Source organism: Drosophila albomicans, chromosome 2R (assembly GCF_009650485.2).
Source record: "Drosophila albomicans strain 15112-1751.03 chromosome 2R, ASM965048v2, whole genome shotgun sequence".
Taxonomy (NCBI): Eukaryota; Metazoa; Arthropoda; class Insecta; order Diptera; family Drosophilidae; genus Drosophila; species Drosophila albomicans.
The window spans coordinates 33,188,563-33,215,661 of NC_047631.2; the positions used below are offsets into that span (position 1 = coordinate 33,188,563).

The 27,099-nt window shown below is 38.8% G+C and overlaps 2 protein-coding genes across 6 annotated transcripts; one reads left to right on the top strand and one right to left on the bottom strand.

The window, feature by feature from the left end:
* The first annotated feature begins 1,204 nt into the window (after positions 1-1,204).
* LOC117575820 (autophagy-related protein 16) lies at positions 1,205-25,553 on the top strand. 5 transcript variants are annotated; one of them, XM_034260221.2, is made up of 10 exons: positions 1,205-1,545; positions 1,660-1,921; positions 1,983-2,145; positions 3,398-3,486; positions 4,490-4,938; positions 5,005-5,147; positions 23,615-23,912; positions 24,617-24,701; positions 24,828-24,971; positions 25,142-25,553. In XM_034260221.2, exons 1-10 carry the CDS (start codon positions 1,446-1,448, stop codon positions 25,233-25,235), a joined length of 1,827 nt encoding a protein of 608 aa, XP_034116112.1. In that variant the 5' UTR covers positions 1,205-1,445; the 3' UTR covers positions 25,236-25,553. The 5 variants fall into 5 exon arrangements, with proteins under 5 accessions (XP_034116112.1, XP_034116113.1, XP_034116111.1 ...); XM_034260222.2 differs by having other exon boundaries at positions 1,207-1,545; positions 4,514-4,938; positions 23,612-23,912; XM_034260220.2 differs by having other exon boundaries at positions 1,208-1,545; positions 23,612-23,912.
* LOC117576779 (uncharacterized) lies at positions 6,088-21,499 on the bottom strand. Its single transcript, XM_034261831.2, has 9 exons — positions 21,207-21,499; positions 10,820-11,268; positions 10,395-10,662; positions 9,712-9,872; positions 9,392-9,593; positions 8,444-8,695; positions 7,138-8,063; positions 6,830-7,072; positions 6,088-6,768 (listed from the first exon to the last, which is right to left on the bottom strand). Exons 2-9 carry the CDS (start codon positions 11,163-11,165, stop codon positions 6,497-6,499), a joined length of 2,670 nt encoding a protein of 889 aa, XP_034117722.2. The 5' UTR covers positions 11,166-11,268; positions 21,207-21,499; the 3' UTR covers positions 6,088-6,496.
* Positions 25,554-27,099: the final 1,546 nt, after the last annotated feature.

Sequence of the window (27,099 nt, forward strand, 5' to 3'; positions counted from 1 at the left end):
CCCGATTTATATATAGGGTATCGCCTTAGCGTGCTGTAGCGCCTACAACATTCCTACTTGTTAACTTGGCTACTTTCGAGCTCTTACAACGTATTGTAGAAGTTTGCATGTTATAAAACAATTTTAATTGGCTTTGCGTGTTTCGTGATGTTTTTGATACCTTTGCTTATATTATGCGTATTTAGAACAGTGAATAGTGAACGAAAGACTCAGACTCAGACTCAGACTCAGACTGAGACCCAAAGAGAACTCCAGCTAGCTCCCACATTCGTTTGTCTCTTTTAAGCGCTTTTAATTGCTTTCCAATTATTGATACAGCTCACATCATCGAGTCGTTCATTAAAACCTCAGTATAGTCTTTTAAGATCGTAGATAATAAAAAAACAGCTAGGGATCTATTAAAAGAAATACACCCAGTGCGCACTGTAATTAAATCTAAAATTATGTGATTATGCTGGAGCTCTTCAAAATAATAATAATATAAACAAATATTTAAAACAAATAAAACCGGCTCTACGATTATCTCGCATATTTCGTTTCGGACTGTCCAAGTTTGGTTAGGTCGGAAATGCCGTTTGAAAATGTTTTGTTAAACTCCCACACAGCTCAAGACACGATTTCATTGAGTCGATTATAATTCGTCATCTAAATTCATATTTAAGAACAATTTTTCGATAATGATTGATTGAATTGATTTAGGATAACATTGAAAAGAATATGGTTTGAAATGTAATCCTTCTATTGTGAATAAGTACACACGATTTTTTGTGTGCTCTAGAATTGCGGTTGGCCTCAGAGTGGGTCAGATTTATTTGGGTTATAAATATTTATTCACAATAGTTCACGGTTGAAGTGCCAGCCGGAAATCAGTTTCTAATTCTCTAAATAAGACACATTGTAGGCGAAAAAGTAAAAGTACGCTTTAATATGAACTGCATATGCAAAACTTACTCAATGCATTGCACCTCAAAAGTCTTGCATAACGTGCAATTTGAGATTGCCGCAATGCTATCGGCAGCAAAGTTCGGCAGAACGCTGATTAACTCAAATAGCAACGCAACAGCGCTTACGTCAACGTAACGTGCGGTTACGCGCTTGCTACGTCACGTTGTGTGTTTTGGTATATTTTGTATCGACTAGTGATTAATCGGCATATCGGCCCGCCACCACTTGCGCCTTGACAAACAGCTGTTCGGCAAGGTAGCGTAAAAGCATTTATCGTTGGACCACAACAAAATTCTTTCAACAAGAAAACAATAAAACTTTACCCAAAAAACGTTTTTATTGAATAATTACGACAAAGTTGAAGTGCCGCAAATAAAGAAGCTTGCCTTTGCCAACGTAACTATGCGGGCAATCACATTGTGACAACAACGACGACAAAGAGCTGCTTGAAAATACTGTTGAAGGCGCAGCCAGAGATTGGTTTTTGGCGTTCCCCCAAAATGTCCACGGAGGAATGCGTGTGGCGTGAGCACGTTGTCCAAAGATTACGCGAACGTGACCGCAAGGAGTGCGAGAATTTTAAGGAGATCATTGTGCAAAGTAAGTGAGCAAACAGCCTGTCCACGTCTACAAATATGCTAATGCGATTCGCTAGTTAGCGACTTTGTCGTCATCATTGTGGTTATCAATACTAATTTTATATTATTTGTGTAGACAATCGACTCATTGATCATGTGGCCCAGCTCAAATCGGACAATCTAAAGCTGTCGGTGGAGAACGAACAGCTACGCAATGCGGTCTCAACAGGTGGCAGCGGGTCAAATGTGGCCATTGCGACGTTGGAGAAGAAGCTGCTGGCGCAGCAAGAGGAGCTTACAGATCTGCATAAACGGAAGGGAGAGAATTCGCAGATGATTGTTGATCTCAATGTGAAGGTGGAGCAGCAAAAGAAACTCCTTGCCGAGAAGGAGCGCAGGTGAATCAGAGACGCGTGATTGTGAAGCACATTTAATTACCATGCTGTTTATATTTTGTAGTTTTAATGAACAACAAACTGTGAACAATCGATTGCGAGCCGAGGTACAGCTGCTGAACTCCAGCCTGGAGGAGCTGAAGAAGCTAAACACAACGCTGCTGGACGAGCACACGGCATTGCAGCTGGCTTTTAGTTCGCTGGAGGATAAAATGCGGAGTGTTCAGGTTAGTTAGTTGGCCTTGAGGGGGGTTATGGGGTTATGCAAAGTTCTGTTATCGCTGTGGCTTTGCTTTATCATTTATCAAACATATTTACTAGTTTTTCAAGTGATTCGATTAATTAAAATTGCCAGTTTGTAGTTTCGTTTTGTGACCAAATTATCTAACTTATGTTCTGCATGTTTGTACACATTATTATCAACTAAATTGTTACTGAAATTATCCACGGTGAGTTGGGGAATTTCCCCCAATGCATAGAAGAAGTTCTCCCCCCCAAAACAGCTTTTTGAATTGACGCTTTTCCATACTAATCTCGCGTGCTAGGCATATCTAATCTAATCATCGCTGCTGCATACGTATTTATACATTTAATAATTATATTTTTTATCAACAGTTTCCCTTTAGATATATTTATCATTTCACCTGTTCTCAGCTGCATTGCCTGTTTACGCGTTAGTTTTCCCGATCAAACATTGTCTAGCTGCTGCTGATAAGCGACAGTTTAACAGTTTAGCTTCCCTATTACTCCGATCCAATGATTAGCAATTATATTTGTACTATTTTGGTGAAAGTTTCCTTATGGTTTAGTCGTGTATCTAATGGCTAACAACTGGTTTTTCTTTTAACTCTTCGCCGGAGCTATTTATAAATTGTATATAACGTTTTATTTGCCCTCCCCTCTGTAAACTTTATGATTTGATGATTCGATTCAGTCTTCTCTCAGTGCTGCGAAATTACCATAAAAGACTTGTTCCACTTCTCGTACAAAAACCTGACTGTTTAAATGCTAATTTATGCGCTTTTATGTGCCAACTGTCGCGTATATTACTTGATTTACTATTTTCCATCTATTAAGTAGAAATGTTTTCATTATTTCGCCATGTTTCAAGTGCTAATTAGCTGCAGGGCATCTGTGAGTCGTTCGCTAGTGATTCGCTTGTGTTTGGTTCTTAATTTTTATTATGCATCTTAATTGCTCCAAATCGCTTAAACAAAGCGTAACGCGTACAGCACAGACTGTACATAATATGTATTATATACATTGAACATTGTTTTTCAAATTTTTCGTACATTCATTAAAAGCTATTAAGCGAGTAGCTGCTCGATATTTTTTTGTTGCTGCCACATTCTATTCTTAGTTCACCTATGCACAGATCGGTTGTGATCTTCAGCACTGCAAATGGTTAAAGAAATTTTTAATTTAATTTAATATTTATCATAAAAAATAATCAAGAATTATTCTCGGCTCTGTTTACAGGATGAAAATCGCTGTCTGCTGGAACGTTTGATGCGTTACAAGTCAAAAGATGCTGACAAACTGAACGAGGAAAACGAAAGTATAATAAGGTAAAAATGCAATTGTGTGTCTCTAAAGCAAGTGCACCCCCTCAAAAGAAAATCCATAACCAATAACTTATTATCCCTTCATGTGTACTAACTATCTCTCAATTATATAGAGTCTATATGTATTTGTGTATCTCTGTCTATCTGGTAATGATCCATCTCAAAAACTAAGTACTTATTTGTCTGATGTTTTCATTTCTTTATAAACACTTTTGCCTCCACTTCATAGTTCTCTCATATCTGTTGTGTGTCTTTATAAGTTAATTGTCGGGTTCGTTTCAAGTGAATCGTTTCTTTTTTTTATTATGTTGTGTATGTATTTTAATTGGTCTGCGTCTTGGAATTCGTTGTTTTTAATGTGGGGTGAAAAATTCGGAATAACAGAAATTCTACGCGGTTGAATTGAGATTGAATGATTTTCATATTCATTTAAAATTAAATTCATATTAATACTACTTAATTTTTCATATTCATTTGCCAACAAGAAGCTCTCATATATCAGCAGCAAAACTCACTCATTATTATTAGTTTAATGTTGTATTTGTTTAATGTTTTTTATTTGCTTCCTGTACCCATTTCAAATGGTTAATGTAGAGTTGACTAGAGCTTAAATAATATTTGTCTGATGCTTTCTAATGTGAACTATCTTGAACAATTTAAACAAATTGAGTAGTTTGTTGATATAATAATGAGTATAAAGCTAAACATAATGAATATAATGAGTATAATAAAAGGCTGAATTCGTTTAGGAAATAGTATTAACATTAGTATAAGTAAAAGTAGTATTATAAGTTGTGTTGAAATTGTAGTAGAGTAGAAATACTGTTAGAATTACTATCCGAAAATATACTTCCGACAGATGGCGCCACTTGATACGTGTTGCTTGGGTACAGGATGGTAAAACAGTCGAGCAAACTCGATTTTGCATTTTGTTATTGTTTTTCTCTTGTTTTGCTCTCTTCTCTGGTCCAACATAAGATGTGTAATCGTTTTCGCAAATATCTAGAAAAAGACTGCCGTCAATTTTCAGAAAACGATCGGCTAAACTGAAACGCGATCTCGAGGACGCAGTCCGTGAACCGAACTCGCCAAACAGTCAGACAGTTCCTGCCATACCACATAGCAATAGTGCGGCGCAGTTTCCGATCGCCGGAAGCGACGACGACTTCGATGAGGCCTCGCTCAACGATGCCATGGACGCTCTGAAGTTCAATGGTGAGGACTTTAGGAATCCGGCTGGCGATGCGAGGTGCGATGATGCGGCGCGTAATTCGGCCCAGTCGATAGACACACTGAAAGCAGCTGGTTACCTCGGCCAACCGAATCCAACCAAGATCTTAATGAAGTTCGAGGCGCATGAAAATGAATCCCACGCTGTGCGCTGGAGTCCCGTCGAACGCCTGGTCGCCACTGGCGGCGCCGATCGAAAGGTCAAACTCTGGGACATTGGCAAAGGTAATATACTGCATTCCACTAATCGCACCTGTAACTAATACTAATTATTATGTTACTGCTCGACAGGTGGCACTGAACCTCGTGCTGTGCTCAGCGGCAGCAGTGCTGGCATCAACTCGGTGGACTTTGACTCCACTGGCGCCTACATCTTGGGCACATCCAACGACTATGGGGCTCGAGTCTGGAGCGTGATGGACTGTCGATTACGAGTAAGTACTACACAAGATTATCAACTCAAAGGGAACTCTTTGAGGGAATCTTATCGGAATCGTAGTTGATTAAGTTATCTGACCCTTGATTTTTATTGCTGAGAGTTGATGGGTTAAGGATTATTAGAGAAGAGTATTACTTCATTAGTTTTGTAATCAATCAAGCCACTGCCCCTGAAATTAAATCCAAGCCAGTTTAAGACTAATCTCTATATTGGTTAAATTTGTAAAGTAAACCGCATTTTGATATTTATTACACCTTAGTGTAGACCTCATTAACTGGCTTTCTAAGTTTTGATAAAACAACATTTGTTGACTATTCTTAATCGAGAATATTTTTAAATCAATTAAGACAGTTCCCCTGAAATTAATTCCAACCCGGCTCAAGACTATTCTCTAAATTGGTTAAATTTCTTTGGTGCACCCTTTAAGTAGACATAATTTTGAGATATTTCTTAACTAGCTTGCTAAGTTTTGATTAAACAAAATTAGTTAATTATTCTATATTGAAAATATTTTTAAGTCACAACCCCTGAAATTAAAACCAAACCAGATTAAGACTATCCCTATATTTATTTGGTGCACCTTAAAGTAAACTTGCTTTTGAGTTATCAAATATTTATTGGCTGGACTTTCGTTTTTTTTTTTTTTTATTGATTAAAAAGGTGTTTACTATTCTTTATTGAAATTATTTTTAAATCACTCGTGACTCAGTCCTTCGCACAGCTTCAGAATATTCATCAAAGTGCACCTCTTTGTGTTGAAGAAGTTCTGCTATACTTATTTATGGAAAGTGGGCTAGCTCTCTGTGGTTTTTATATCAATATTTATGACGCACCTTTTGTAAATAGAACACACTATACTTAAGAGTATTCTCAACTGTGGTCAGATGTGTCTATTATATTAGAGTTGATTGACTTTCTGAGATTTTAAAGAAAATGAAATTGCTTGTAAATATTTGTATTTTATTTTATTTGTAAAGTAATCATGACGCAGTTCCTCGTAAATGAAAGTCACCTTGCTTAAGAGTATTTTGTCTATATTAGTTAAATGTATTTGTTTAAAACTGTTTATGAAGTTAATGCACACCTCAGAAAAGAGGACAAGTGCCTAAGAGAATTAATGATAGATGCAGTCGTCCTCTTTTCCAAATTGTTATTCGTATTATAAATTAGCAAGAGTCAATTATGTGAATGAATAGAATGCGAATGTGAATACAAAAATGGCTTGGCAGTCAAATGGATTGCGATGCGATGAATCAGATGAGATGAGATGGTTTTATGCTTTTTTATGTTCTAAACGCAATATACGAGCTTCCCTTTCAGGAGAGAGAGAGAGGGATCTTAGCACTAAAATTGGCTGCCATGATGATCGCCCTTCCCATAGAGTTTGCACAGCGAATCCGCTTGGGCATTGGGCAGACTGTTGACCATCGAAGCGTTGCTATTGCCACTGCCACAGTTAGTGGAACTGCCACTGCTGGAGTTCTGGTATTTCGTTGGGGCACTCAGAAAGTGATTAATATAGGGCTGATGCTTCTGTCGTCGTCGGTATAAAAATGACCAGATGGCTATAACACTCGACTGGGCCAATAAAAAGACGCCGACGGCGACAATAAAACCTGCGAAAGAAGCGTTGATTAAAGTCTTTTGAAAGCGAGTCTTTCCTTGATTTATGCCCACCAATGCCATTAACACACAGTCCAGGAACTCCTCCGACTCCCCCGCCGCCCGTCTCATTCACCACAAAGACTTTGTCATAGTCGAGTTGCGAGTTGTCCTTCACCTGTGGCGTTTCCTGCTGCAGCGGCTCCTTCTTGACGAACCCGAACTTGTCGGTGATTTGAATACTCTGCACCAGCAGCATGTCCTCCTGACTAGGTTTGCCCCTCGTCTCTCGCACAGCACGCACTCCAATGGCCTGGGCTGCAATCAACAGGGAATAAAAGTCAATTAACAGATGAAGATATCTTCCATCCATATCTACTCACATGTCTCGCGTCTCTTGCGGCGTCCGTAAGACAACAGTGATTTGTAGTCCCCGCTGAGTTCGTCCTCCTGGCAATTCACTGGCTCACAGCTGGGCATGCAAGGTGTGACCAGAGCGCGGAACTGCACAACCTCGCTCGAAGGGAACTTGAAGGCATCAAAGTGCGCGAACAGCGTCTTGCCCGACAGCGAACTCTTGTAGATGGGACCCATAATAAAGTGATCGGTGGGACAGCCCTGGGCATCGATCAGGGTTATCTCCGCATTGTCTGCGCCATCCATGGCCACCAGTTCACGCACAAAGATCTCGTAGGGACTCTGCTGATCTTGTATTTCAAAACTCAGTGCCAGAGGATCTCCCACCTCGGCAGAGCGCATCATATCAGAGCCATCTCTCGAGGTGATCTTCATGAGCACATTCGGCGAGTCCACAATAACCTCCTCAGACAGAGCAGGCTCCACATCGCCCACGACACCCAAGTCCACGTCATTGGTCACCGTCTTGTTGGTCAGATCGTATTGACAGGTCACCGCAAGTCCCAAATCCGAAGAGGTCACGATGGTGTCATGATGCTGAATGACCACATCGTTCATGTAACGTCCGGCACCACTTTGACGCACATTGCACTCGAGATTCTGGTAGCCCATGCGCAGCTCAAAGTCCAAAGCGCTGTTGACATCGACAGCGCAAGACTTGGGTGCTCCCTTGGCATAGACCTTGCCGTCGAAGAGCTTCGAGGTGCGTATGCGAGCGACCATGTCGCCAGCGCCGCATTCGATGGTCACATTGTAGCAGGAAGAGAGTTCGTAGGTGGCAGCTTCGGGTACTTCGAGGTAGGGATCTTGCACATCGGAGAGCGTGGCGCGACTGTGATGCGAGAGACGACAAACCATGTCGCCAGTGTCGCCGTAGTCATAAGAATGGCATCTAAGAAGGGGAAGAGAGAGATGGATTTGTAATACTTCAATTCTAGGTTATTTTTCCCGAATTCTGCAATTCATGTGTGACGTATTCATAGGAAAGGCGAGCTAGGCTGTCCATAGACAGTCGATACTCTAGCTGGCAAGGCATTCAGTAATTCCCCACATTCCCTATCATTCCTTGTTTAGATAGAGATAGTTTCAATTCTTCTTCTTTTTCCCCTAGTGGTGTAATTGTGACATTGTGATATTTTCATAGAACAGTTCAGCTTGGTTCTCCATAGACAGTCAACACTCTAGCTGACTTGTCCTGCAGAATTTCCCCACATTCCCCTTCGTTCCTTGTTTGGATTAGATTAATATACTAGAGAAGCCTCCTCCACTTACCTGTAAGGCGAATTGAGGCACAGATCGCGGCACTCGTCGATGCTGCCAATATCCTGGTAGACAGAGTCCACAGTCTTCAGAATTCTACCCGACAGTCGTTTGAATTCGCACAGCTTGTTGGGCTCCTCGGCGCAGTTGTTCTCCAGATAATCGGCACCCTCGTGTGGCTGGAAAGCATTCGATCCCGCCAAAGTGAAGCGATCCATTTCAGCCAGTTCACACGTGTGCGTGCCGCTATAAAAGTTGGCAGATCTGCGGGGGAGCAGTGAATCGAGATGATTTAATGACTTGCCTGCACTCGGCTGGGAACTATTTATGAACGAGAGTTGCAAGTACTTTGCCTAGCACTTTCTAACTTTACTCTAATTGAATGCTTAGCCCAGTTAATGGGCTAATGTCTATAAGCAGCTGTGCGCTGCTTTATGATCGGTCTGATTTATGAATTGTGTTCAAGCTGGAACTAATACGTTGCATTGCTCTCATGAAATGCTCGTTAAGTTATGCTAAGCACATGTTGAGCTGCATGGAATTAGTTTGGGTTTGGTTGGTAAAACACTTTCTTATATTTGAATGGGAATTAGAATATATGAGGATGAGGTTAAATGGTGTGGTAGAGTAATAAAGGAGTTTGCCAATTAAGGGAAGATTTTTTGGAAAATAAGTATTAAAACTGGAAGATCACTTTTTCATTCAAAACTTAAACATTCACCAATTCGGAATTTTCCCTACAATATTTTAAAGTTCTTATAGAAGATCACTTTCTCATACGAAGAATATAAGGTTTAAATGCGAAAGTGATCTTCTAAAAGAACTTTATATATCTAAGAACTTTTATAAAAGAACTTAAAAATATTGTAGAGATATTTCGGAATTGGGGAATGCTCAAATAATAATTTTATCGCTTCACTACTTTACTTTCTTGGGACATTCTCCTCCCCGTCGACTCACCTGCATACGAACTCGGTCTCACCCAGACACAGTTCGAGGCAATCCCGTCGAGAAGTCACAGTGTGCACTCGCTTCGCATGTCCCTCGAGCTTGTAGTTCTGCACGCGATCAATGCACCAGGCACGAGCACAGGGACGTACTCCCAAGCAGGACTTTTGTGCATAGATGGTGAAGACAGGAAACTGTGATTTGGTCAGAGCACCTGTTAAGATTAAGAGTTAACTAGTTAGTGAAAGCAACTGCGAAATTCTGCACAAGTGCTTATTAAGATGGGGCAATGGGGAGTCATTTAGTCATTCTCGCACTCGTTGTTCGCTTACCTGGCAAAATGTCAGCGTTTGATGAGAAGAGCACGCATAAACCCGTTTCGTAATTAATAGACTGGCATGTTTCGTTATTCTGGCACGACTCCAAGCAATCCGTGAGCATTAATGTGCCCGGCAAGGAATCCAGCAGTCTGCCCGGTGCTGAGAACACATAACTGCAAATGGAAGCATTTACCTGAGTGTAATTGCGAATGCAGTTGAACCCAGGCAGCTTAATGCCCGCTGTGGTTCAAAGTTATTTCAAAGAATAGTGAACCGGTTCAAGGCAATATAACAACGACACTTGAAGCTAGGCGAATAAATAGTTGAACTTGCCGAAGTTGATCATGTGTTATAGAAGTGATTAAGATGCAAGTAAGCATGTAAATGACTAGAAACAGTTTTGAGAGACCGTTAAGTGAACTAAGCGAGGTTCAAAGAGGTTCCTAGATCGTTAGAATGTTGTAGGTTTAAATTAGCTACGAAGCGCAGAAATTGAAGCTCAATTAGCATTCAACCTTCTCTTATATGATTCCAACTGTAGTTTGGATGCCAAAATATGTGTCGCGCCTCAAGGCGCGAATTTAAAACTCACGCACAGCAAGTGCAACTGAACCGGTTCGCAATATACTCGTAACAATGCCATTTGCTAATGGATATGCATAATTATGGCAGCTAAATTGGGGCAATCAACTTACCCCGTGATAATTTCGAATCCCAATAAATCTGGGTCACACTCCTCAATGGAATTGTGCTGATGTTGATGTAGCTGTTGCTGTTGTTGGTGCTGACTAGCCAAGGTTGCAGGCGATATATGATCAAAGTCCATGCCTAGACCGAAATCCAGACCCAGTCCCAGACCGACGGCTGCGTCTCCGGGGTTGGGTGGAGACTGTGACTGGTCTTTTTGCTCCTTCTTTAATTGCAGTGCGGGGAGATCTGGTTGTTGCTGTTGCTGCTTGGTATCTGTCAGAGAAATAACAAAGTTGTCGTTAGTTGGGTTTGGACGTGGGTTTAATCGTCGGCTAAGAGTCGCTTTAGACGACGCCTGATCTTGGCTTGCTTGCCTGCTTTTTTATTATTATCATGTGTTGTTTTTATGCTTTTTGTATTCTATATTTACCGTCAACCAATTTGGACTTGGTATTAGCCAACGTCAGCTGCGATGATTGATCATTCTTGGGGCTCAGATCAGTGGCCTTGTGGCCACTCTGCGTCTGCGTCTGTGTTTGACTTTGACTGCGATTGTCGGTGCTCTTTGTATCGTCAGTTGCTGGTTGTTGCATGTTTGCTGCGTGCAACTCAGCCAAATTGTCACTTGCCACAGCTTCTAGTGTTGCGAGCTCGATGCGCGAGTGCCGTGCCGCTGCCGCATGCGGTGGCATGTTGCCCAGGCAAAAGAGCAGCAGCACAAGCAGCAACGTTGCCGCATGCCACATGCTGCGTAATGCTTTTATGCTGTTTTTCATTGGAATTAAATTTGCCGAACCTCGCCTTCTCTCCTTTCCTCTCCTAGGACTGCGTTGTCTATTTAAGCACTCACAAGACTATTGTTGGTTTGTGCCTGGCTGACTGTAAAAGGAAAAAGAGGCAAAAATAATGGCGAAGGTATTAATTTAATTAGCTTTTCGTGCCATGGCTCGAGGTGTCACTCAGCCAGTTCAATTGCCCTGGCGCCCATACGCTCTCCTCTATACCCTGTAATTGTAGCTGTTGCCTAATGGGCTTATTACTCAGCTCTGCTCTGCTCTTTCTGATCTAGCTACACTATCATTTCAGCAGTTACAAAACGCATCGCTGGCGTCGCTTTAGACACTGCAAATCCACATTAAAATCCATTTTGTCATATTAAATCAGTGTGGCCAAAAGGCAACAACACATCTCCGGCTAATAAAATCTGCCAACTGGTTATTATCTCCCTCAGGTTGAGACGAGGCGAAGAGTTCTTTCGTGTTGTAAAATTTCTACAAGCTGCTCTTGTGGTCTCGAAATTTGTTTCGTTTCATTCGATTTCGCCATGCACTTTAAGTTTATGCTTTTATTGTTATTACTTTTGCTGCAAATGTAATCAAATGCTGCACCCAAGTTTGTCTTCGATGCGGCAATTTGATGCATATTTAAGAATTAAGTATGTAAATAGTAAATCTTCATTTTGATGTGCGTTAAAGAAAAGATTTAAAGAAGAGCATATCATATGCTACAACTAAATAAAAAGACTTTTTTTTTGTGAATCAAATGTGTTGTAGATTTTGAAACTCATTCAATTTGGCCGAGTTTCTAAATAACTAAATAAGAAGACTTATTCTAAGTAATTCAAATAACAAGACTTCTTTTGGGCAAATAAAATATTATTTAGAATTTGGAAACTCTTAAACTTCTCTGGGATTTTAAATATGTAACTAAATAACAAAAATTGTCCTACACAAATCAAATGTGTTTTACAATTTGCCGCCTCTTCAACGTCTCTGATTTTCTCACACTCTTCTTTTCATTTATTTACCATCACATTTTGTATTATTAATTTGTTGTGATCAGTCGATGATTGTTGTTGTGCAACTGAGTTCTCATATAAATTGCATTCACTTTTACTCGATTGATTGTTCGATCTATTTGAATTGCTGTCATTATTATGCTCAATGGCTAATTCATATTATGATGAGTCGAGTCGTTGGCTTCGATAAGTGACCAATGAAGTAACCATGTTTCCTTCTTGCCCCTTCCTTTCTCCTCGCTATTGTTATTGTTATAAGCATTGTTCGATGGCCATTGTTACCCCAGGTTGCCCTCCGCCTCCTGAGCAGACGTGTATGATTACGCAATCAGGCGCTGTCAAGTTTTTTTTGATAACTGATCCCAGTCGAAGCCAAGCAGCAGGTGATTATGTCCAACCACAAAGGGTCAGCTGGGTCGAAACTCTCTGTGGGGAAAGAGCTTAGCTACCTTTTAACCCTCAGCTAGTTTTCGTAGATAATTTTGCTTAGTTAGTTCGTTCTTTGTTTAGCTCCTGCCTAGGCGGGCTTTTGTATAAATACCTAGAGTGAATATCGCTATCGATATCGATATTGTTTTGAGGCTATAAATTAAAATGTTCGCTGTCTATTGGCCGCCAATTTGCCTCAGTGCAGCATGCGAGCCACGCCCCCTTTGCGGGCCAAGCCAGATGCGCAGCTGAAGCTTAGTTTAATTCTTCCATAAACAAGCCGTGCCAGTTCATTCCTCCCATGTCCAAGGTCTATTTTCTATTGTGTAAACAGCCAAAGTTCTCTCTCAGCTATTCGACGAGCAATTTCTTTTGTTCTTTATTTACTCAACAAATTGACTATTTCTGCTTTTACTTGGCGCAAAACTCGGCAAAATTTAGTAGCTCTCGCTTTTAGCTATGGTTGAGTTAGCAGGCTACTTTATAAAGAAAAAGTATATTGATATACCAAATATAGTCTTTGGTATATTGTAGTATTTGTTTGGCATGCTAATTTGGTTTATTTTAAGAAAGTACCGGACTGTATTGTCACAGTATATTAATATACCAAATATGGCCTTTGATATAATTTGGTATTTTTGGTATAATAATTCGGTGTACTTTAAAAAGAATACGACACTGTATTATAATAGTATATTAATATACCAAATATAGTATTTGATATATTTTAGTATTTTTGGTATAATGATTCGGTATACTTTAAACAGGATACCGCACTGTATTCTAATAGTATATCAATATATCAAATATAGCCTTTGGTATATTTTAGTATTTTTGGTATAATTATTCGGTATACTTTAAAAAGAATACTGCACTGTATTGTAATAGTATATTAATATACCGAACAAGCCTTTGATATGTTTTAGTATTTTTGGTATAATTATTCGGTATATTTTAAGAATGATATTATCGCACTTTTGAGAGCACACTCGACTGTAGCTTTCCTACGTGTATTAAAAGTGAATTTTAATGCAAGATATTTAGCCACAATTTAAACAAATCAAAAATCAACTATATTGACTCTCTTTCTATATTAAAAGCGTAGTTGAATCCAACAGAATCCGAATATATATCTGTTTTTATTCTCTTTATAGTTTTTGTTTTTCTCTCTTTTAAACTGCATTGATTTAAATACAAGATTTTACGGCAATCCAATAAGAAAGAGAACTATTTCTGCTCGCATCATCACGCTTCTTAAAGTGCATTTTTGTTGTAACGATTATAGCGTTTCGAATCAAGTCATTAATATGCTAATGGCCAAGTTATTAGCTCTTTAACTTGCCACTCAGAATCAATTTGTTTTATTGTATTCGAAATTAATTGTTTTTATTTTCATTCATTTTTAAAGAAAATGCATCTTTAGCATTCCATTCTTTATGATTTTTCATCGTATACAAATTACCTACAAATTAATGATCTCTACTAGAATTTTTAATGGTTACGGTTTCAATTTCCCAAAACAGTTGGAGAATACTTTTTGAACCCCTTGGCAATGCAATGCAATGCAACTATTAATACACTTGATCTCGGTTAATTTATGAGTCGGAAATTGAGGAGGCAACTAACGATATTTAATATCGTGTCTTATAGGCAAATCTCTTCCGTTCTCTGTTGCGTGTTGCGTGTGATGCCAATGAACTGGTTATTGTTATGTGGCTGTCGATGTTGTGTTGTTGGTCAATCATTACCATCAGCTGATACTTCGACTGCGACTAGTAAAACTTGGCAGTGAATTTTCATGATTTCATCATTGTTTTCTTTTCAGTTTTCTCTTCGCTTTCCCAAGCGTTTCATTCTGTCCAATCTAACCGTAGTTGCACTTGGCGCTCAGTTCAGTGATGTGTAAATGTTTGCATCGGAAGTTTGAGTACATTGAACCTATAATATTCGAGTTCCTATGCTAAATGAATGAATAGATCTAACGCTAGAACGGGTTCCCACTGGTGGGTGTGCTGCTATTCTTATGATCTAATACATGGATCGATTCTAATAAGATTCTGATTTCGAGACAAACTTCTTCACTTGTCTTTTGCACTCTTGTTTGTCTTTCTTTCTTTCGTTTTTAGAGAGAGAGAGAGTGTAGACTGCAAGAGGGGGAGAGTTTGCATAGGAGTAAGTCATGCGTGGGATTGGTATTACACGAGCATGGAGAGTTAAGTGCGGCTGGCTCCTCAAGTATGCCTCTCTTCAACTGAATCCACATTCTTCCCATCTCTCCCCTCCCCTCTTCAACTGTGTATGTGCATCTATTTAGCGTAGAAGCTGAGCTATCTAATCAGTTTATTTAACCAACACTGCGGCACACATTACACGTTTTAATAACATATTTCTCGCTAAGGCTTAGCTTGTGCCCATCATCATCATCATCTCACAGCTCTTCATTTTTTCGAGAATTACACTTAAGATGCGCTTATTTGGGTTCTTAAAGACCTATTCTCAGTTATAGGGGTTATTTCGTTGTCATTATCACTTTGTTCTTTTGTGTTTTCGGTGCATAAAACGCATAAAATAAACGACAGCTGAATGAAACACTTTGAGAAACTCTTGCAACACCTGAAGCTCGGTTCGAGAGATGAAAAGTATTCTCTCTCTATATAGAACACTTTTATAAAACTGTTAGACAGGAAGTATAATTGTCTTCTTTTTTTATGATAGGAGAAATCTAATTGAAATTGACCCTCTGCCTATAATTAGAATTAAGTACACTCTTTAACCTTGCATTCTCGAGAACTAGATAAATGCCAGCTAATAGGCAATGTGATACACTTAATAATAACACAAAGACTGCACAGCTTTCATTGCCAATGACAGACTGACGTCTGCCTCGAGAGCAGAGATAGAAAGAAGGAAGTCTTTCATATTGATTTGAATCCCGTTCATTGTTAAGAGCTTCTTGGCTGATAAACTGACTTTTGCTCGTAACGAAACTGATGAAAACTAAACCAACAGCTAACCAACTAACGAAGCTATTGAACTCTGTGTCCGTTTGTTTGTCTGTGGCATCTTTGGAATGACACGAAACATCTTAAATGCAACATTGACGCAGTGACATCGCAGTGACATTGCCTGATTGACAGTTTTCGACGTATCCCAAGTGCAGAATTAACCGAGCTGCGATCTGAGCTGTGAGCTGTGCAGGGTTTATTAGTTGACTAGTGAAAATGTGACAAAATTCACAAGGAGTTATTTGTTGAAGGAAGCTGCTTACAGGGTGCAAAGGTGTTGAGCAGACTCGTTACTAAAGTAAATAATGAAAGCTAGCTATGGATGGACTATGGATAACTTTAAATTGTCATTACCATGAATTCAGGGTATGTTATAGTCGAGCATACTCCGCATTACATTAAAGTTAAAGTTGACTAGTTAAAATGTGGCAAAATTTACAAGGAGTTATTGGTAAAAAGAAGTTGCTTACAGGGTGCAAAGGTGTTGAGCAGACTCGTTACTAAAGTAAAGAAGGAAAGCTAGCTATGGATGGACTATGGATAACTTTAAATTGTCACTGTGAATACAGGTTATATTATAGTCGAGCATACTCTGCATTACATTAATATAATCAAAATCAACGTACTAACTTGCTTAGCAAACTCGTTACTTAAGAGAGTCTTAGAAAGAATGAAAAAATGTTGCTTGATTTGATTGAAAGTTAAACAAATTATAAATGTGATTACTGAGCAGGTTATAGTCGAGCAGACCCCAAAGAACTTTAATACTATATTTTGTAAACAATTTAAAATGTTGTATATTATTACGAGCTTATTCAAAAATTAAATTGAATTGCTTAGTTCAAATTATGTTTTTGCTTTTATTTCAAATAAGTGTACAAGGTGCATTAGAGTCGAGTACCCTCCACAATTGCTTAATTATCCAATCAATTGCAGCATCGATTTCATATTAGTATGCCCCTTTTCATTACTAGAATTTGCATTGAGAAGAGAAGAATGAATGCATATGAGAGGATGACATACGCAATTTGTTGTCTTTAAGTTCTAGCGGGAATATTTAGACGCAGCAATTTTTCACTGTATGTTCGACATTGTTCACATTGGACTATCTAAAATGATATTACCTGCATCCCAATTTACATAATGCCCAAAGACATTTATGTTAATATTTAAAAGATAACCCGAATGCTTTCTTTCCACTTGCTGCTTATCCGAGTCACAGCACAAACAACAACTGAAACAAACGGCGACTGCAACTGCAACTGCAGCATTGACAGCAGGAAAAATTGTTTACACTTAGACAATACGACGATGAGTGTATTCATGAGTATTCATGCCAGCAGGAAAGAGGAAACACAACAACCGCCAACTCATAATCTCACTATGCATAGATCTTGCAAGTAACAGCAAAAGTGGTGACGTTGGACTTTCGGGTTCGACTTCCAAGTCCGTCTCTAAGTCCGTCTCCGTCTCTCTGTCTGTCTGACGACCCTCTTCATGGCTGAATCTGAAACTGACAACACAGCATTGACCATTGCATAGCGTCCCTCAAGTTGTAACCCAGTCGCTGTTCTTGCCGTTGATTGGCTTTATTTGGTCAGTCGGAGTCTTGAGTCTCATTCTCTGCACTTACAAATGGCCTCCACTGTCTGTCTGTCCGTCCGTCAGTCCGTCTGAGCCAGCTTAATGCCAGCTCAGATAACTGACTAAAAGGAATCCGTTTGTGCCAAAGGCGCTTCAGTTTAACATTTTTGACTGTCACTTGATAGACTGACTCCCCGTTGCTGTTCCCTGTTCCCTGTTCCCTCTTTTCTGCAACTATTGTGCTTTTGTCCACATTTGCTTTTGGGTTTGCCTTTGCCTTTGGCTTTAGCAGCTGCCGACCTGGCGACTTGTCAATCTTTGCGCTAAGTACTCGCAACTTTTGTGCCCGATTCCATTATCATTAACATTTGTATTAGCTGCAGCATTAGCGATATTATCATCCTTTATTTGCTGTGCTATTTAAAGCTACATTTTTCTTTGGAATTTCTGTTCTGTTGCTATCATCAACATTTTTATTAGCTTAGCGCTTTGTTTGGTTCGATTTTTAACTACAATTTTTACTGCCAGCATCATTTTGGAAATCGAATTTTTAACAGCATTCGCTTTAGAATTGAAATTGATATACCGACATTGTAGTGAAGGAGAGAGTATTGCATGATAATAGCATTTTAATTACTACTTTCCCAACACCTTTCCTTTAGCTTTATGATTTGCCTCAGTATTAATATTAGAATTTCATTTTAATTATGCTTAATTCTCGCTACACGTAGCGTAGAAGGGTATTAGAACTTTGTGCCTGCACAAAATGCAGAAGGAGTTATCCCCATTAAGAATATATATTCTTGATCAGCAGTCGTGCAATATATCGGGTCTTAGTGGCTTTGGTTGACAACCTGGTATATTTTGTATTCTATGATATATTTTGAGTGTAACACTATATTTATATACCGGATACAGCATTCGGTATATTTAAGTATTTTTGGTATTTAAATTTAGTATATTTTTATACCTGCTAACTATACCTAGAAGGGTGTTATTACCTTGTATCTTTAGGAAGAGTATGTAACAGGCAGAAGGAGGCATCTATGACCCCACATATTTATATACATATACATATTCTTTATTAATTTCAACAGCCAAGGCGATGTAGCAATGTTCGTTTGTACATGCAATCATTATGATGCCTGAAAATTTGATTTCGATCAGAAACCTAGTACATTTTGTTCTCTATAAGGTATTTTGACAATAAAAGTATATTAATATACCAAATATCGATTGGTAATCTGGTATTTTTTGTCCTCCAAGTACTTTGAATGTAATAGTATATCGATATATCAAATAAAGCTTTCAGTATGTTTTATTAATAGTACATAGATATACCAAATATAGCATTTAGTATGTTTTTCTTATGTTTCGGTATATTATTTTGGTATATAGTATGAATAATATCACATTGTTTTGGTTTTATTAAATATGGGTAGTGGGTATCTCGTAGCAAGTTGCCTTTTTACGTTTTCCGCCACACACTTTTCCGCATTACTATTATAATCCCATTTTAATTATACTATTTTAATTGTAATAGCAACAAACTTTATTCTTTAGCAAAGTGTTAATCCTTAACTGCAAACCATAATTAGCATTTCTATTATTATTATAATAAGAACATTTATCTTGCATTTTTCCCACCAACTTATTCCCGGATGATGATTCCCTTGAAGATTAAGATCTAGCACAATAATATGCTGTGTGTCCGAGTTAGATACGCGAGTCTGCGCGCTTGTTTTCAATTAATGCAAATTTTGAAGTGCTCAATTCTTTTAATTAAAATCCGAGACTAACTAGTTGCATACATATTTTAACGCAGGCATTGTGCTCGTATTAGCAATTTGGAATTGCTGCAACACGAAGCAGAGCTTGAGCTTTGCAACTGCAACTCGAGTTGGGATTCAGAGTCACAATAACGAGATATGAAAGCAGCAAAGAGACAGAGACTATGTTAATAGGATGCTTGTGGGTTTTGCTTTTTGTTTGTGGCTGCATTTTTCCAAATGTAGAGTCTAGAGTCGGTATCTTTTCTCGTGGGATAGATTAGCATTTTGATTTTTATTTACCTTGTAACACATGACCCTATGTAAATTAGTTACAGATTGCACAGGAAGCTAGCACACGTTTTGCATTATAACCCACTTTCAGAATACAAAACTATAAACCTCGAAAAGGGCAAGAGCTAATCTTTTTTTTTTTTGTCTTTGCTGTGTGCAGTGGAAAGTTTCCCACCCACTAGCAGCCCTATTTTTTGATCAGTAAATCGATGACCCTTGGGAGGAAGTATCTAATTAAGGAAAGTCCACTGGCTTTTCACTTTCTCTAAGAGAATCGCTTTTTTGTTGTCGATCGAGGCACCTTGTTGTCCATTCAATTAAATCCATGCATACTTGAGCTCAGCTCAGCTCAGTCGGCTCTGCTCATTGTGTTTACTTCCGAAAAGTTTTCTTTCTTTTGAAATCTAACAAGATTATAGTGTAATCCTGTCGCAACTTTCAAAATGCAAGTGGCATGAAGGCACGACTTTTGCATCGCGCTCACAAGAATGTTGAAGCATCACGTGCAACGCTTTGGCTTTGGCTTTGGTCATGGGAAACTTTCAGACATGTTTTGCCAAAATCCAAAAAAAGCAAAAACACAGCTACACAAAGAAGTGACTTGTTGCTGTTGTTGTTGTTGTTGTTGGGGCAAGGCAAGGGAATATATATATATATATAGAATATGGATTTGCATAAATCCTGATGCTGAATGAAATCAATAGACCGAAGGCGTGAACTAAACGCATAGATTAAGATAACAATAGCCGGACGACAGCACAGAGAAAGAGAGAGAGAAGTATTCAAACTGTAGCTGTAACGGCCAAAAATGTATCTTTAGATGGATAATTTATTTGCTGAAGCGAATGCGATGTGTCCTCGTTTACATACGTTCGTTCGCAACATTGTGGGAAATAGAAGTATGAAAATTGCCAGATATGACAAGAGAGGTGGCTAAGAACCGAGGAGGCAGCGAGAGAACCCGCATTGAGTTGGCCTAAATAGCATAAATGCATCTTTGGCTTGGGTAACACCAGACACAGCATCTTGACTTTGTCTGTCCGTCTCTCTGTCTGTCTTTCGATGGTGCTACACATTGTGAACATGCGACTAAACATATAAGTACAATTTCTTCCTAGTTGCATCTATAGTCTATAGTTTTTTTCTTTTTGTGTGTGTGTTGATTTTGTTGCATCTGTATCTGAAGCTGTTGCTGTTGCACCGCCTTTTCTAACTGGTATTTCTGGATTGACATTTAAACGGTTCTTTTTGCGCACATCTTGAGACAGTGCCGCTGTCCGCGGCCATTGAAATGAGCACATTGACTTGCCACTGCCGTCTTACCACATCGTCATCCCCCCCCCTCCCCTTTTCATCTCTCATTGTCGACAACTTGATTGCAGTTCTAGCTTGAGTTATTATTATTATTGAATTAATTTATTTGTTGGTCAACGCAACGCATCGAAAATGCATTCGATCTTGGCCAAAAGTGTTTTGATGGCTCGTTTGATTTCCTGCTGCAACGACCCATTTGCTACTAAGTTATCAAGCTATATCAAATGAGGTTTTCGTGACAACATTATCCTAGATTTCACATTCTCAATAACCACCAAATACCTGACTCCGCTATCCATTTAATCCGCTTGAGGATATGATGCAGTTTGACTTGAAATGATTCGATCTCTGTGGTCTAGATCAGCCACCAGAACAAGTCTCAATCCAATCCAAATCTCAATCTCTGTGTATCTTAAGCTACTTCGGTTCGTATCTAGATACGCACTTGGAACAACTTTCTGTTTGCAATTGCTCCAAATTTGCCAGATAATAGCTGCGTGCCAAATTTTAACGACATTTGAAACATAAACTCTGATTGAATAACTTGACTACTGAATTTCCCTCGCACGTTTGCACATTCATAAAAAGGCAAATTACAAGCACAATTAAATTGAAATTACATACCAATTATTGCGAGTTTTATTCACAGTTTAGCGTGCTTTCCTCGCACTTGTTTTGTTTTTTGATGTTTTTCAGAAATATTTTTACACAACACGTGAATTAAATAAGTAAATTATTTAATTTCGTTCGACACAAAATCACAACACTTTTTAAGCTGAATTTAATTCATATTTTTTATTTAAATACCAAGTTGTATTTATTGCTGAATTGAAATAGTTCGTAAGACGCTAAGAGTTGAGAGTAGAGAGCAAGGTGTAAGAAAACGTAGTTGATTACTGTGAGGTTGGCGCAGAACTAAAGCCATTTGATCAACAAGTATGTTCTTATATTCATAAGAAGTTAAGAAGTCTTTCATCACAGCGACTCCGTTGCACGCGACTTCTTCTTCTTCACTCACGTCTCCACTTGCCAATGCACTTGGCCACAGGTCGGAGAGATAGAGAGTGAGGAGGAAGTGGGAGAATAAGTCCAAGCACCGACTCCACAAATGCGTAAGAGAGCCATGCAGAAATTTTGTGGCAATACGTCAACTCTGGAGGAAAGTGCTATTCCTCCAAGCGAAAGCGCTTCACGACCCACAGAGAGAGAGAGAATGGGAGAGAGTCTCCACTCCACTCTGAATGAGCATCAAAGAGAACGGGAGAGAAACCTGTTGGTTTGTTCTTAGCCCAACTTTAGCTCTAACTCCAACTCTACAGAGCGTCCATTGACCGTTCAGCTTCAGTTGCCGGGTTGATAACACACACACACTGACTTCTTTTGAGCTCTCTTTTAATGGGGATCTTTGCTCTTGGTAAGAGCAGTCAGACTTTGGCTTCATGCTCTGCACAATGCAAAAACTTGGTCAGGGACACAGGAACAGGCTCTTCTGGTTAACAAATGACCACTTCAAATCTTACATTCCTCATTCAATTTTATGTATTTAGATATTCAACGTTATTAAGCGTGCCAGCTGCGCTTTTTCATGTTTTCGAATCGAACACAGGAGAGATTATGATTTGAATAACTGCAGGAAACATAAAGAACGTCGTCTTATTAGCCAAGCAAAGTTTAACCACTCTCAACTTCCAGGCTGCGTAAGGAAGTTTCAGATTTTGCCGCGTGGGTTAAGGAAATCGGTTTTTTATATACAAAAGACGTGCTAATAGATTGGGCGATTACAAAATTGATCAAATTGAAGCAAATTTGCGGGATATTTATTCCCACATTTTACGGAAATTGAAATTTTCAAAATTTGTAAAGGGTCTAATGAAGTCGAAGCTTAGCACATAAGATTCGGAAATAAGGAAATCGGTTTAAGATACAAAATTTATAAAATTAAGACAAACTTTCAAGATATTTTTTCAAACATTTTAAGGAAATTGAAATTCTCAAATCTGTAAAGGGTCTAACGAAGTCGAAGCTTAGCACATACAGTTCAGAAATAAGGAAATCGTTTTAAGCCATAAAATAAGTGCTAAAAGATTCAGTGATTACAAAATTGATAAAATTGAAACAAGCTTTCAAAATATTTATTCACACATTTAAAGGAAATTGTAAATTTCATATTTGTAAAGGGTCTAACAAAGTCGAAGCTTAGCAAATACTTTCAGCATGTGTTGCTTGTCGGCAGACACCTTCAATAAAGTTTATGCTACGCTTTAATTAAGAGTTTGAATAACTCAAATGCTGGGTATTTGATAGTCGCAAATGCTTGGCTAATATGAAGTTATACGCGTCATAAATTAATGCGTCAATTATTCTTTCGCTCATGATACATTTTGAACAAGTTGATTGACTGGCTTTTTGGGCTGCAGGCTTCTTTTATCGAGGTTTTTCGAGGTATTCCGCGTATGCTCGTTAACGACAGCGAAATTGCTGCTTTTACTCGCGACTTTGGCAAGTTCATTCTACTCTCGTTGTGTTTGTGAGGCATATTGACAGTGGGGCCCTAAAGCGTAACCCTTATGGCATAATAAACCATTCCACGCACTTTTCGAGGTAGTTTTTGGCAGTCATAACAACATGACATTTGAATGTCAATGACTTGATCCCTAACTGTAAGTGCCCAACTCGAGACGGGCCATAAACGGTTCGTGTTGCCCTTTAACCTGGTGTTTGGGTTCAGTTCTTGGACAGAGAAGCAGACAGAGAACCTAAGTCAATAAGTTTCAAGCAGTTGTAATGTGGCGTAATTAAATGTGTTTTAATTGCGTCTTGTTCTAACTAAAACTCAACTCTACTCGCAATTAGTCACAACTAACTGTTGTGATAGGTCTGTCGGTGTGTCCCCAGCAGCCAAATGAATTTATTGTCAACCTCGTTACTCACTCTCAGTATAACTCACTCGAGTGCTAACGGCTTTAACTGAACTGCTGCCAACTGAGTGACCTTCTTGCATTTGTTTGTTTGTTTGTTTTCCTTTGCAGCAGACACTGACGGGTCACAGCGGCAAGGTGATGGCCGCCAAGTACGTGCAAGAGCCAAACAAGGTGGTAACCGGAAGTCATGACCGTACTCTCAAGATCTGGGATCTGCGCAGCATCGCCTGCATCGAGACGAAGTTTGCGGGGTCCAGTTGCAATGATCTCTGCACCACCGACAGCCTGGGATCGACGATCATCAGCGGGCACTACGATAAGAAGATACGATTCTGGGACATACGCACCGAGAAGCAAGCCGATGATGTGCTCATGCCTGCCAAGATTACCTCGCTGGATCTATCAAAGGGTGAGATTCTGATTTTGATTGCAGATCGGTTTTTAAACCCGCTAGCCATAGGATAGAATTGTATTATAAATTTGTGCTGGCAAGAAATGTGTGTAACAGGCAGAAGAAGGCATCTCCTCACGCTCTTAAGCAGCGTCTACAGCCGAGATAATCTGTCTGTCCGTCCGTCCGTCCGTCTGTATGAACACATAAATAGATCTCAGAGACTATAAGAGATAAAGATATAATATTTTGCGACAGCACTTGAAATGTTTGCACGCAAATAAAGTTCGTTTCAAATTTTAGCCACGCCCACCTCTGCCTCCTCAAATTGACAAAACTCAAATAACAAGCATAATTTTGAAGCTAGAGACGCAAATTTTGGTGAAGACAATAACAACTATAGTATTTATGATTTCTGATGATCGGATAAATTTTGTAAATGTTATTAAAGAAAAACTTTTGTACGGAAAATTACGCCTACTGCAATGGGGTCTTAGCTGGCTTGGCTGACAATTTAGTATATGTTAACTTGCGAATTTATAACTTCATAAATATACCATATATGTATTTCGGTATATTTTAGTATATTTGCGGTATATTATTTATATTTTAAGTATAATAGCTGTTCTGTTTTTATTCAAAATGAGTAGCGCGTCTCTCACAGTCGAGCACACTCGACTGAAGCTTTCTTACTTGTTTCTAAATATCTTTATTTTGTTTAGATTGCAACTACCTGATATGCTCGGTGCGAGATGATACAATAAAACTATTAGATTTACGCAAGAATCAAGTTATATCCACCTTTGCGTGAGTAATCTCCTTTCACTTGACTTCACTCCACTTGACTTGACTTGACTTGAGAAGCGAACGCAAATGAACGAAAGACCGAACGTACGATAACGAGATGCTGTAATTGGAATCTTCTTTTCACAGCAATGAACACTTCAAGGTCAGCTGCGACTTTGCGCGAGCTTCCTTCAATTCGGGCGCCACAAAGATCGCCTGTGGTTCCGCGGATGGCGCAATCTACATATGGAATGTGAATGGCTTTCTCGAGACGACGCTCAAGGGCCACAGGTGTGTGTGTGTTGTGCAATATATAACTTTCAATCTCCTCCCGACACATTCGCTTAGCCTTAGAGTTATTTACACCCCAGTAGTTAAAAAATACTTGAAGTAGTTGCTAGTTGCTAGCGAATGAATGTGTTGACAATCCTTAACTAAAACAGCTCTGGCTTCTTTTATAGCACGGCCGTTAACGCAGTCAGCTGGAGTCCAAATAGCAATGCCCTCGCCTCGGTGGGCAAGAGCAAAAGATGCATCATTTACTCGGACTCGTAGCCCCATCCAACACCTTATGAGCGATAGAGACCAGCCCTCCAACCATCAACTTCAACCACTTCTTGTTATAGTCCTAAGTGTGCACTCAAAAAACGAACTCCAGCATGCATTAAGCTACCAAACTATATATATATATATATACTATATACGATATATGTGGGGGACTTATTTAGAATTCCCCCCGTCAATTGGTTATAGCACCTCGTTGAAATTATAATTTATGCCTATTCGATGTTATACTTACTATATTATGCTACTATTTACTTATTTTTGCACCAGTTCAGCAAACGAATTAAACATTTTTCTATGTGACATACACATTTTTATTCTTTTTCTACACTAATTTTGATATATGAGAACAAAACTAAACCATTTTGTAGATAGTTTGTATAATATTGTAATCAATGTTTTTGTTTAGGCTTGAACGAATTTAGCTTTTACTATTTAATTTCCAAAGCCAATTAATATTTATTTCTTAAGCTCATCACACACAACATTTTTATTATTTGTCTTTTATGTAAATACGAAAATATATAAAAAAAAAAAATTCAACAAATTTTTACTATAATAAACGAAATCATGTTTTTTACGCAGTATTCCGCAGTCGAGTTCAATCTATCTTTCCTCTGAAAAGTTTACAATCAGATTCGTTCATCACAACGAAAATATAGAAACTTTTCAATGACAACAAAGTTTGACTATTATAAATGAAATCATGTTTTTTACGCAGTATTCCGCAGTCGAGTTCAATCTATCTTTCCTCTTAAAAGTTTTCAATCACAGATTCATTCAACACAACGAAAATATAAAAAAGTTTCAATGACAACAAATTTTTACTATTACGAGTATAAACGAAATCATGTTTTTTACGCAGTATTTCGCAGTCGATATTCTCCAACTCTCTTTCATCTTAAAAAGTTTTACAATCAGATTCATTACTTTCAACTATGGAGAACCAATTTAATGAGAGCTTAAAACCATATGTGAGAGCCCAGCTTGTGTTCACTTCTTAAGCATTTCACATTTTGTTGGCCCTAAATGTTGCTGAGTCAAACTCGGGCGGAGTTTGTTCGTGATTTTGCACAAAAAAAGAAGACTGCGAAACTTCTATTTTGATTTTGCTTTCATCACTTGCTGCTTATTTTGGGTTCTTTTTCCCAGATGTGTTTTGTTTGTTGTGCCACTCTTTATGTGAGTCAATCAATTAGCTTTGTCACAAAAAAGTTCTGCTGAATTATAACGAAACGCTTTCAGCATGATTATAAAGTCAATTTTTCGTTGTTAAATGTGAATTTTCAGACAATTTGATAAAGTGATAATATTTTATTATAATTGAAGAGTTGTGTTGCTTTTAGAATATTTTCATTTGAGCTTAGAAATTTCAATTGCTGTTGATGTTGCTGTTGCTGTTGGTTAAATAATTGAGACGTGTTTTGCAGACTAAGCGAGGAATGTTGCAAGTTTGTCGACCCGATGTTGGGCTTATCAATGCACTGGTCATTATAGATTATCTAGCAAAGCTATTCAAAACTGTGTAAGAACGGAGAGGAGAGAAGAGGAGAGCAGAGAGGAGAGAGTATTAAGCAAGTACTAAGTGTGCATCGTTTACCATTGTGTATGAAAGGTAATTTTTTAATAGCAGCACACGCTTTTCGTGTGGATAATGAGCCGCAGAAAATCTAATTGCACTCCAGCTCCAGAGGAACCAGAGGAGACCTGGTCGAGCTGCTGTTCTCTTCATTCTCTCTCTATAAGGTGGAGACACATTCGTGCTAGGGAACCCTTTGATTGAAAAAAATGTCTACAAGTTGTGGCAAAAGTGGCACGACAGCTGAGCTGAGCTGCCATTTGCGATGCTCAATCT

Coding starts and splice junctions, on each gene's coding strand:
- LOC117575820 (XM_034260220.2), top strand. CDS start 1,446: ATGTCCACGGAGGAATGCGTGTGGCGTGAGCACGTTGTCCAAAGATTA. Junction 2,146..3,397: donor ATAAAATGCGGAGTGTTCAG/GTTAGTTAGTTG, acceptor CTCTGTTTACAG/GATGAAAATCGCTGTCTGCT. Junction 24,702..24,827: donor CAAGTTATATCCACCTTTGC/GTGAGTAATCTC, acceptor TTCTTTTCACAG/CAATGAACACTTCAAGGTCA.
- LOC117576779 (XM_034261831.2), bottom strand. CDS start 11,165: ATGAAAAACAGCATAAAAGCATTACGCAGCATGTGGCATGCGGCAACG. Junction 9,873..10,394: donor GGATTCGAAATTATCACGGG/GTAAGTTGATTG, acceptor TTCCATTTGCAG/TTATGTGTTCTCAGCACCGG. Junction 9,594..9,711: donor AAACGCTGACATTTTGCCAG/GTAAGCGAACAA, acceptor TAATCTTAACAG/GTGCTCTGACCAAATCACAG.